The sequence below is a fragment of the Athene cunicularia genome, assembly GCF_003259725.1.
Source record: "Athene cunicularia isolate RWA chromosome Z unlocalized genomic scaffold, athCun1 chrZ_part2, whole genome shotgun sequence".
NCBI classification, from domain to species: Eukaryota; Metazoa; Chordata; class Aves; order Strigiformes; family Strigidae; genus Athene; species Athene cunicularia.
The window spans coordinates 17371884-17384426 of NW_020799143.1; the positions used below are offsets into that span (position 1 = coordinate 17371884).

General features: G+C 41.1%; 1 protein-coding gene across 1 annotated transcript in view; it reads right to left on the minus strand.

The window, feature by feature from the left end:
• Positions 1-5831, minus strand: part of PTAR1 (protein prenyltransferase alpha subunit repeat containing 1) — a gene marked incomplete at its 5' end in the record, with an annotated part of 49473 nt that extends 43642 nt beyond the window's left edge. Inside the window, one exon of the mRNA XM_026866048.1 lies at positions 5648-5831. Within this exon, the coding sequence (XP_026721849.1) occupies positions 5648-5831 (184 nt within the window). The remainder of the gene's footprint in view (positions 1-5647) is intronic.
• Between the last annotated feature and the right edge of the window lie 6712 nt (positions 5832-12543).

Here is a 12543-nt window from a genome sequence, read left to right on the forward strand (position 1 = left end):
AGGGCAACTGAGCACCATGCAGCTGCTCACTCCCCCCTTCCCCCCTGCATCACTGAGAAGGAGGGAAGTAAAAGACCCAGAAACTTGAGATAAAGACAAAGAGGGATGACCTAATCCTTTAAGGCACAGACAAAAGACAGTCTCATTAGGGGAAGAAAAAAAAGAACATAACATTTAATACAGACACTAACAACACCATCACTTAACAGAATAGGACCATGAGAAGCATTACCGCATCTTGAAAACACCTTTCCACACCCCTACCTTCTTCTCGGCTCAGCTTTCCTCCCCATATCTCTACCTTCTCCTCCCCAGCAGCGCAGGGGTCAGGGAGCGGGGGCTGTGGTCAGTTCTGCCGCTTCTTCCACCTAGGGGGAGGGGAACTCCTGGCATTCCTGCCCTGTTCCAGTGCAGTCCCCCTCTCACAGGAGACAGTCCCCCACAAACCAGCTCCGACATCAGTCACTCCCAGTGGCGTGTGGGTCACCCCCACGTGTGGCAATCCTCCCAGTGCTGAACTGCAACAGTGGGGGCTTCTTCCCACAGGGTCCCGGCCTTCTTCTGGTGCAGTCCCCTGCCCCGGCGTGGGGACCCCACAGCTGCGAATCAGCATCTGCTCCAACATAGGCCCCCACGGGTGGCAGGGGGCGGCCCTGCCATCTCACCTGGGGTACAGGGGAGTCTCTGCTCTGGCGCACCTCCCCCCTTCTCCTCTGTTCTTCCGCTGACCTCGGTGTTCACACACATGTTCTCCTCACAACTCCTCCCAGGTTCCCCTTCTTAAATATGTTATCACAGAGGCACAGCCACTACCACTAATTGTCCTGGCTTGGCCAGAGTTGGGTCTGACTCGGAGCTGGGGGAGCTTTGAGAAGCTTCTCCCAGGGACCACTGCTGTAGCCCTCTCCCCTGCTGCCAAACCCTGCCACTCACTCAAACCAGGACATTATGGCCATATCCAGATTTTTGTTTTTATAAGTGTATCACACTAAGATGTGCTTTCTAGAAGAGTGTTGTAAAAGTAGCAACACAGATTTAGGGAAAGTAAGGATATTCTGGGAGGATGCACAATACTTTGCATAAAAAGTGTACAGTAATTTCAGAAAACTATCTTGTGATAATATAAATAATATGCATGCATACATTTAAAAATTGGAGAAAGAATAAAAACATATTGTAAAATTAGGATTTCTAAACTAGAACAATAGCAAGAAGAGAACTAAATTAAACATCTGTTACAGTCAGCTATCAATGACTGACTATAAAGCACTTCCTTTTTCCAAGATCCTGCCAGAAAAATATCAGACACTACATCTGAAAGCAGACACTTGAATCAGCACCGATTTTCTTCTCTGTTCTACTTAAAATGGCTTACAGTAATTCGAACAACACAAGACGTAATGAGAGACTACATGTGCAATCACCGCTTATTACAAGCATCAATAGAAAATGTAATTGAGTTTTGCAGCAGTAGTAAACAAATCTATCCCTTCACTACATTCAGAAGGAAACAACTACCTTGACAAATTTTAAGCATGTACTTTCATCTACAAAAAGGACTTTGGAGTAAAAATCCTTGAGGGTATTCTAAACGTACAGAAAACATAATGTCTCTTAGTGTATGCCTACATACACCACATTAGGGACAATTCCGGAAGTCCACCTGGGAAAAACTTCCACCTTCATTCCCTCCACCACTGCAGTTCAGTGTCTGCTAAAACTTCATATAAAATGTGAAACTCAATTATGATTATGATAAAAGATACTAAACTTTATAAGCTGTACCTTGCTTTACAAACAGGTTATTAACATGGATGGAAGTCCTATCATGTTTTACAGTGGTGACAAAACCTCAACAGACATGAAAAAGCTGTAGATCACCTCTTCTTACACATTTTAAACTAACTTTTGTAACTGAAGAAAAAGGAGAATGGAGTTTTGTTTTCAAAAGAAGAAAACCAAACAAGTCTCAACAAACAGGCTGTAATTTACTGACAGTCTCATGATCTGCATTTTGAGAGGAATGGTTCTGCAAGGCTTCATCTGGGAGGGAAGCAGACACACACCAAGCAGTTGGTGCACTGTACCATCCTGGCGGAATAGGCACATGCCACAGTGCCACTGCAACAAGGCACCTGGACCGGTGTGGATGAAGCAGGGTGCCAGCACATTAGCACACAGCTGCCCTTTAGCTAACAGCTATCAGTGGTCTCCAGCCTCCCAATGCAAGAGTGACAAATCTCAGTGGTTTGTATTTTGGGTTTAAGCAAGTTTTTGTCTGCATGGCAATTTCAAGGGGAGGACTTCTGTGTAACACTTGGGACTGAGATGAAAAGGAAACTCTGTCTTCTGAAGATCTGCAGCATAACCAAAATACACTTGACAAAATCCTCAGACCTGCAAAAAGCACTGCAATGAGAACCATTAGTCTTGCTAAGGCTGCCTGTGATAGCAGGTTCATCTCTTTATTAAATGCTAAAACTTGTTTCTGGCTACATGTCAGAGTCAACATTATTTATATTCCTTATCTGAAAGCTCTTTTTACTGAATTTTATAATCATCTGCATTATAAATTCTGAATTTGCGATCAGATTACAATTATTGCTTTCTATCAGAACTGAATGAAAGTTACTTAGGTTAGAAATACGTATACCCTAGGAATAAAAGTCTTTTAAAGATGTCTGTAACAAGAAAGAATATTAATGCAAATAAATGATGTGAAAATAAAAAAAGGACAATGCAAAATTTATGAATTCCACAAACCACTTCTCCTAGATAATCACATAATGATATAACATCAACCCTCTGTTGATGGTGGGAAGGGAATATATACAGAAAATCTGTTAGACAGAAATACAGACAATCAACAGGTCAGTCATACCCAACAACACATTAAAGTGCTTCAACTTTCTTGTTACTCTTTTGAATGGGGAATTGACTCCAAGTATCAATCCAGTGCTCTGTTACTCTAACACCACCCAAGGTACAAAGCCAGCAGTGCAAGACTGTATATTGCCAGTGAAATGGGCTCCTCTTTAGCATGATCTGTCCTGCAAAGAGGGAAAAAGTTTCTATGTATGACCTCTCCCCATCTACTAGAAGGCAAGCACATTTATGCTCATATTATGAGCCTTTTCTGCCATTTAATGATACTCTTTTCAAAATGCTTGTGTTATATATCCACATTTGTAATAAGGAATTAGTCTGTTTAATAACTCTAGATCCCACCCTCAGACAAACAAAAGTAGGCAACGAGAATGCCCCCTTGCCAAAATTCAGTAAAGACCCCAATTTTATTTCTCCATATCATCCATGAAGGCAAAGGAAGATCAAGTACACATTTACAGACCTGACTAACACCATCTGACCATCTCCAATTCTATGCTTTAATGAGGGTAAATGCACAGCTGGCTTCAACTACTTAAAGTGAAACAGACTACAGTAATAAAAAAAAATTAGAGAAAAGCAAACGGCAATTATATTGAGAAAGAGATGACTAACCTGACCTCTTTTCCTAATCTGCAAAGACCTACTCTCAAAACCTATCTGTTCAAGATGGTACATCATACTATATATATATATATAGTATATATATGATGACTGGATGCTTGAGTCTGCATCAGATGTCTACTAGCATCCCACTATTTAAAACAATTCCTTAACTCACTAGTTCATCAAGCAACCAGGGAGACTGCCTTTGCTACAGCTGCAACCAACACAACCCAATGGATGGTGGCTGCTGGGTATGTTCCAGAAGGGGAAGATAGTCCTAGACAGTGATTTTAAAGCACAGTGGACACAGTCAGTTGTTTATGGATTAGGCTTGTTTCATGCAAACAGAAACAAATTAAAACATGGTAACAGCCACAAAATGAAATCCAGGTGCATATGAGATAAAGATATGAATTCTGTAAGTAGTCACGGGATGTTCAACAGATGAGATATCCCTCTTTCTAGAACACAAAAATGTGAAAAATACCATAGCAGGCAAAAGATATTAAAAAGAAGCCTCAAAAAGAATATGAATAAGCACCAGAAATAAGACACTGCAATAAGCCTAGAGTAAGAATATTCTTTATGCTGACTGCTATTTAGAAGACCTGAAAACATGAACAAAAAAAATCAAGTTTCTTAAACTACAGTTACCCTTTTCCATTCTTACTCCAAGCAGGACACCTTGTAAGCAGTCAAGTATCTCCCATGTCACACCTGTTTATAATTCTTTAAAATAATACAAAATAGACAACATATACTACAACATTTTTCATGCCAGTAAAACAAACTAGAATCCAAAACAAAAGTATGAAAAAAAAATAATGCTTTACAATTACTGTATGGACTAAGGATTTCTGGTACCCCTACATCTGAAAAACACTGCACTTTCTTACATCTCCACAGTTCTCCTTCTGACTCAGGAAAAGCAGTGCAAAATTCCTTCTGTAAAGGTTAACATCACTTCCCTAAATCACTCACTGAAGTAACTCATCTCCTTCTAACTCTTCCAGCTTGAGCAAGAGAGAAAACTTAAATTTTCAACTAAGCAACCCTAAAACTTGTTTAGGTTGCCAAAATGCATAATCCGAAGCCTGTCCTCCCCTCCCAGTAACAACATTCAGTTCTCTAAGAACAGGTTAAACTGGCTTTAAGAAGGGCCCAGTAGTGTCGAAAAAGGTAAACTGATCTGGATAGGGGACTGATTGCACCCTCAGTAAGTTTGCAGACAACACCAAGTTGGGTAGGAGTGATGATCTGCTTGAGGCTAGGGAGGCTCTACAGAGGCATCTGGATCTATGGGCCGAGGCCAACTGTATGAGGTTCAACAAGGCTGAGTGTCAGGTCCTGCACTTGGGTCACAACAACCCCTTACAACACTACAGGCTTGGTGAACTGGTTGAAAATCTGCCCAGTGGAAAAGGACCTGGGGGAGTTGGTCAACAGTCAGCTGGATATGAGCCAGCAGTGTGCCCAGGTGGCCAAGGCAATAGCATCCTGGTTTGTATCAGAAATAGTGTGGCCAACAGGACTAGGGAAGTGATTGTCACCCTGTACTCAGCACTGGTGAGGCTGCACCTCAAAATACTGTGTTCAGTTTTGGACCCCTCACTACAAGAAAGACGCTGAGGTGCTGAAGCACATCAAAGGGCAACAAAGCTGGTGAAGGGTCTAGAGCACAAGTCTTTTGTGGAGCAGCTGAGGGAACTGAGGTTGTTTAGTCTGGAGGAAAGGAGGCTCGGGGGAGACCTTACTGCTCTCTACAACTACCCAGAAGGAGGTTGTAGAAAGACGGATGTCAAGTCTCTTCTCCCAGGTAACAAGTGACAGGACAAGAGGAAATGGCCTCAAGTTGCACCAGGGCAGGTTTAGACTGGATATTATTGAAAATTTCTTCACCAAAAAGATTTTTTTGTTTTTGTTAAGCATTGGAACCAGCCGCCCTAGCAGTAGTTGAGTCATCATCCCTAAAGATGGTTAAGAGATATGTAGACATGGCACTTAGGGACATGGTTTAGTGGTGGACTTGGCAGTGTTAGGTTTATGATTGGACTCCATGATCTTAAAGGTCTTTACCAACCTAAATGATTCTATGATGAATAAAAAATATGCATTAAGAATCACTACGATACTATTCCCCAACTGCATAACTTACCATCTTTGTTCAGCCACTGTTTTCTTTGTCTGTAGAGGAGAAGTTTATTGTGGACATATGGCAAAAGAAACTTGACACACCAGCTCTCCACACCAAGCTTGTTTTCTATCAGGACAATAGGGCTCCGGTTATACCTGGCTTCAGGGCAGGGTATTAATCCAATTTCATCTCTTAAAAAACAGAAAGAAATAAAATTAAAATTATTTCCAGTAGATGCCAATTATTTTTCTCAATAGAACAGACTGGAAATGCTTCCCAAACAGTCCATCATCTTTTTTCCTTGTTTTTACTGAAAACTCATCAATTCACCTTGATTCTTGCCAGGCTGCAGGTATGATAAAACGTATTTTCAGAAAGCCAGCCTCTGCAAAACTCATGCAGTGTATTAACTTGGCAAATAAATGATTCAAATATGTTTTAAGGCAGGAATAAAAATTTAAGTTGAGCAAGAAAAGGAAGTGTGTTTTACCTCTGTACAATTTATTCTGACACAATATAAAAGCCACTACAAAAATTTTGCATTAATTCCTCAATGCTGTAGTGATAGGAAACCAGAGATATTTTTAAAATTGCTGAAGACTCTGGAAGTAATAGCCATGATTAGATGAGCCAGAATTAAAAATCCTTTAAATGTTCTTTAGGAAGATTCCTTTCAGTGACTCTGGCTCTTCTCACCTTAAAATAATCAGAAAAGTTGTATTAGGTTTTCCCAAAGCTCCTAACTGAGGAAGGTCCCTTTTTTGTATTTTTAGATTATTACCTAAGCAGCTGAATTAACACAAGTACTCCTAGCTTTGTGATGGAGCTATAATAGCTGCTACTGCAAGGGAAACAAAACACATTAACCAGTAGAGGCCCCTGACTGACCCAGTGCTACCCAATGTGCCCTGCAGCAGTGTGATCAGGTGCTCATGCAAAAGAAAATCACAGACAGCAATGTGCAGGTGTGCACATGTACACTTTCCACAGGTCCCATTTTTCCTTCTGCTGTGTGAGGCAGCCCACTGAACACTAGAAAGATTTGAGACATTGAGGCCAGTCTGATTAAACAGCAACTTTGTATGACAGGCTTTAATCAAACCTTCTTAAAAAAAAAAAATAGTGATGGCTGCAAAAATTCATACGAGCAAACAAAACAGAAGAGACTCAGCTGTTTAGTTTCAATACCATATTTTGCTTTTTCTTCAGCTTTCTCTAGCATGCAGGGATGCTGGAAGAGCAGCTTTAACAGCTTCTTGAAAACAAACACAGGTTGTCAAGAATTCAGACTCATTTGGACAGAAAGCAGTATTATTTTACACTTTCCATTATGCATGATTTCTCCACCAACTCCTGTTTAGTGGAAAATTTCATTGCTAAGGAAGGAGATCCTCAAATCTCAGGCAGGAAAAAAATAATCTCTTCTGATCTCAGATAGAAAGCAAATTCTCCACCTTCTATCTTCCCAGTATAATGTCTACAGATACACTCCAAGTGTCAACCCCACAACCTCAACTCAATTATCATACACTAATTTTGTTACTGTACAATCTGAATGTACCAATTTAGTTGTGCCCTCACCAGATTATTACTAAAGTAATCAAAAGAGACACCATGTGCTTGTTTAAGAATATATTTGCTTATTCAGAAAACAGATTTAATCTTCCATACGTCAAAAAATACACCACAAGCCACAATGAGCACAAGTAACTTAAGGTAAGATATTTGTAAATCAGTTGGCTCTGTCTCCAAACACACACCTGGGTCCCTTACCCATCCCCTGGCCATCTGAGAACAGAGAGAGGAAAACCAGCATTTTCCTACCCACTGCTTGCAATTGGTGGGACATCAAAATAAGATCCTCATCTCTGCTGCCCCACTGAACACAAAGTAACCTCGTCAGGAAGCTAGTCAGATTATATCAAAAATGATATGCCAGTCCACTTCTTTCAACATGGTACCTTACAGCCTGAAGTTTGTACTTACTGCTGACTCCTTTCTTTTATGAAGATTAAATCCAGCCCTCGGCCAAACTTTGTCTGACCTTGCATACAGGGACATACAGGTCCCCACCTGCAATGAAGAGGTAGTCACTCATACTTTTGCTAATTAACTCCATGAATTAACACAAGAATTTACCAGCTGTTGCTTACAAACAGTACAGTAAAGGTAAACAGTAAGGAGAGGGGGAAAAAAATCCCCCAACAAAACCCATAAATCCACACTTTCACTTCTTACCAAAACCAACAAGTCTGACCAACGAGGTGAGCTAAGTTTCACAACACTGCTTTAAACATGCCAATGACAGACAGGTAGGGTTTGCACAGAGCTGACACGTAAGTCAGCCTGAAACACTCCAACTCCAGAATGCACTTAGCTACCCAAAATCAGCAAAGGACTACACCACTGCATAATGCAATTGACCAAGATAGAGTGCAACACAAAAAATGGTTTATGTGGTAACTTCAGTTTTTGCAAAGATGCAAACTGGGGCTTGGTGATCCATGAGGTTCAGAAATCTATGTTGCATCCAGTTCCTGAGAAGGAACAGAATTCACGATGCAAAATATCAGGAAGGCAGATTTATCTACGGTGGGGTGCCTATCTCATGGCCAAAACAATTCAAACCACCACCTATTTCTGCTCCTGAAGGCCCCCCAGATCTGCCGAAGGAGCAAATAACAGGATAGGTCTGTCAGCCTAGGAGACACTGCTTGAGAACACCTGCAGTTTCTGCTACATCATGTACTTGAAGAAAGTATCTGCAGCAGGACTTTCATGAAGGCACCACTGAATTAGTGCCAGTAAACTGAAGTGACCGAAGTAGCTTCATCTTGCACAAACTGCCCCTGGCTGTGCAACAGAAGACATGCTTGTTCATATGACAGGATTGCCCAAACTCACTGTTGAATGGAGGATGCCTGCATTTAGGTCAAGTGACAGGTGCAAGTGCTCACAATACTAAAGAAGGCACCACTTGAGGGATGATGCTTCTTGGTACTGTGTACTACTAGAAGCACCAGCCACCATGAGACTAAGACTTAATTCCTCTCCCTAGATTTCCCAGTTTTCTGATATTGTGTCTTGAATTTTAAGAGTTATTTGGTGCTTTTACATTTATTTTCCTCAAAGCAAGCACATTCCAAAAAGTGCATGAAATATCTCTGTATTTACAGGATACCATGCTAGTTCACATTCCTAACGTACACCATGGAAACAGATAGGACTTTGTGGAATATTTTAGCTAGGTTGTCAAAGTCTGCAGCCATTACAGAGTTTCTTCAACCTGTGCTGAGACCAGAGAAGACGTGCAAGATGAGACTCAGAAGACCGTGGAGCTGCACAATCCAGACTTGGTCCATAGTGCAAACCTCAGCCGTGGCAGAACAGTACTGACAAGCTGTTGCAAGACCTGCTTCAAGACCTCCAGTCTGTTGACTCAGCCATTCAATGGCCCTCCCCAAAATAAACCCTAGCCAAAACCATGATACAAAAAACTTCCCTCCTTCACAAAATTGCAATACCACAGTACTGCTAGGGAAGAAGGTATTTCTTGTGATTGCTACCGTGATGGGTCTTCAGCTTTAAGTACTTTCTGTGAAGGAACCTTCTCTGATTTTTTTCTGGAAGATGATCTTTAAAATAACCCAACCTCTGCCTACAGAATTAGGCAAAGGATATTAAAGAACGGCTGGGAGACCTGAATGAGAGACAATCAGTGGATATGATGCAACTATGATTCTACGGACAATAGAGACTAGACCTAAGTGGTTGAATATTTCTGCAATTATAAGAAGCATTTAATACTGGAAGACAATCCAGAGCATGGACACTTGAAATATGTATATTTTTACACCAAAATAAGTCTCATGAAATGACTATATGGCTAATGACTTTAAAACATTTGAAAGGTGGGGAAGAAGGGACCTAAATCCAAGAGTTGAAACTTTTTTCTTTTTTATTGTGCAGTGCATCATACACATAATTCTCTTAGAATTTCAAATAATAATATTAGTCATTATCTTAGTGGTACAATCAAAATCTTTCGTAAATGAAAGAACAGTAATATATTACCAAAATCCAAAGTACTCCTAGCCAGTATTTGCTTCTAAAAAAGCTATTAATATGACACTTTCACTCTCTAAAGAGGTTCCTTTCATTTGTTCTCACAGTCAGCTCCACTTGACTGGAAACTTCTGCTGCTGTAACAAAGTTCTGCACTGATGACCCCTCTCACTAAGTATTACAGGCAAATTATTTTTACTTACTATTGATATATTTGGAAGTATCAATGCTGCACAAAGATATTAAATCAAAAGAACATTGGCAAGACAAATTTCATGCTCAGCTACAGCAAAGACTTATGGAAGTATGTTTCTTTCTGAATTCCCTGCAGAGAAATTTGCAGTCACACCAGGAGAAATCTAGATTCAGAGTTTCAAATCTAACAAAATGAAGTGTGGTATTTTTACTACATTAAGCACATGATTAATTGAGACAGAAAAAATTATCTGAGCTACAGTAACATAAATAATCCTTAGCAAACTACAATATACTCTTATTTTATACACAAACGCTGGGCTATTCTAATCTAAGAGTTCATCTTTTCAATTATGCCCACCAAATTATTTTTTGACAAGTGAGACTATTTCTGTTCAACTTCATGTGCAAAAGAACAGCAAAGTTCAAAAACAAAGTATACCTTGATCTGCTCACTGCTGGTGATCCATTCAGTTCCAGAGGGATAGCTCACATATGTGTCTTTATCAGCACCTGTGCTTGCAGGACTGGGTAAAATCTTCCAGTAAATTTCATAGCCTTACAGAATTGAAAACTAGCATGCTGACAGAGTTAATCTGATTGAAGAAAATGGAGCTATCAGAGAGACAAGGCAAAAAGAATTTGTGTTGTCTATTTAATTAGAAGTAAGCTGATCTTAAAAACATGCAGTCTTGCTGGAAATTTAAAGAAAGAAAAAAAAAAAAAAAAGAGAAACAACAATCCAACGTTCTACTTAGTCTAAAACCGTATTTTTACATGCTTTTTAGCGATGACCATAGACAACATCCCCTTTAAAAACCTACAAAACTGTCAACCTGCAAGAACAAAACACCTACTCTGACAGATGCAAAGGGGGCAAGTGAACAGTCAAAGACAAGGGACAACAAATGCTGGAAGAGAGATGAGTAGGGAACAAAAGTTTAAGATGTGAATAAGAACACCATGCATGTGGCAGATGCTTATCTTCAGTGGTGCCAGGCAGATGCCACGTAAAAGAATTCAAATGTGGATATGTAACACGAACAGGTCACTCAATTCAAGAGGGTAACATCGGTCAGGGACCGCAGCTGGTTGCAACTGTCTGGGACACCAGCAGGAAAAAAAGATGTCTTCAAGATACATGAAAATGTCTGGCCAGCATGGTTATAACCCGGTGCTCTAGAGGGAGAGAGGCGTCATAACAAAGGGCTTGCAGTCTACACTGGCCATGTGTAGTCCCATTTCAAGTACTGCCGTTCAGAAATCTAGCAGACAGAATTGCTGCTTTTCTGATTTAGAGATAAACCAGCTCATGCTTCTTTAGGCAAAGCATGACACAATGTATCAGTCTCGGAACACACAACTCTCACGGCTGACTTTCACCTCTGAGATAAGAAAATGGCAACAGCAACACATTCTTCGAAAACACAAGCTTGAAGTTTGCTACTGATAAACAATTCTGGTGAAGGAGTAGGAACTAAGAAGATCTGAACATTCATTCATAAATAACGACTGTTTACAGCACATTATGCCTCACGACCTAAAAATGAAGCTTCATGGCAAAATGCAGTTCTTTTTTAGACAGCATCCATATGCTGCATTTTAAAACCTGGCCACCCACCCAAGCTGCTTACTACATTTATAGAAACATGAGGGTATTCACTCTAATCCTCTAAGCAAAGGGATAAATTAAGTGCCTGTAAAATTTTCCTACGTAGTTGCTTAGCATACCATTTTCTGGAACAGATTAATAGGCCACCACCTCCGAGACAGCAGCTTTTCCAACCAACACAAATACATCGTACTTACATTACGAAGTTGTTACCCATTATGTGCTACCTCATTTGCCGTAACCAATATGGAGTTTACATAAATAGATAGGATGATGCTTCCCTAAATGGTTTGTGTCTTAAAACAACAAAGATGGGGAAGGCTCAAAGCTGGTCATCAGTGGAACTGAAAATAAAACGCAGACCATCTGACACCCAGATTATTAGATAAACCTGATTCACACAATATAGCAATAACTGTAGTTTGTGTTTAGACAGTCATTCTGTTTGTCTCCTTCGAAACAACACACCATGAAAACCACTGGCATCTCTATTAACCAATACAGATTTGATTTGGGCATTCATCAAACTGCACTGCTTGTACGAGGGTGCAATTCAGCAAGCTTCAGTCCCGAGACTGGCTTCCACCAGTGCTCACGTTCTGCCCCACTCTGAGCAGGGCTGGGCTTGCCTGGCAAAGGCCAAGCCCATCTCGACCACGCTATATGCGTCGAACATTGCCAAGCCTCAAATTCAAGTAAAGTCCACTGAAGAACTCGTCTTCAAAAAGATACTCATCGCTTACAGATTTCAGAGCCCTTGCCACTTTCAGTAACTCAGTGCTTTTTATTGACGAGGCCGTGTTTGCCGTTTGCCGTCGTTTGCCGACGAAGCCACCGCACGGCTCCGCGGGGGGCGGTGCTGCCGCAGCCTACGCCCGGTGGCCCACAGAGGTCCCCAGGAGTGACCCCAGCTTCTGGAGCAGGGACCTGGCCTTACCCAGAAGACGACGAGGCAGCAAGAGAGCACAGAAGACGCGTGGCACCAGCCACCTGCCCCGATGAAGCGCAGGTGTCGCGGAGGCCGCCACCCGCCGCCCGCCCTGCT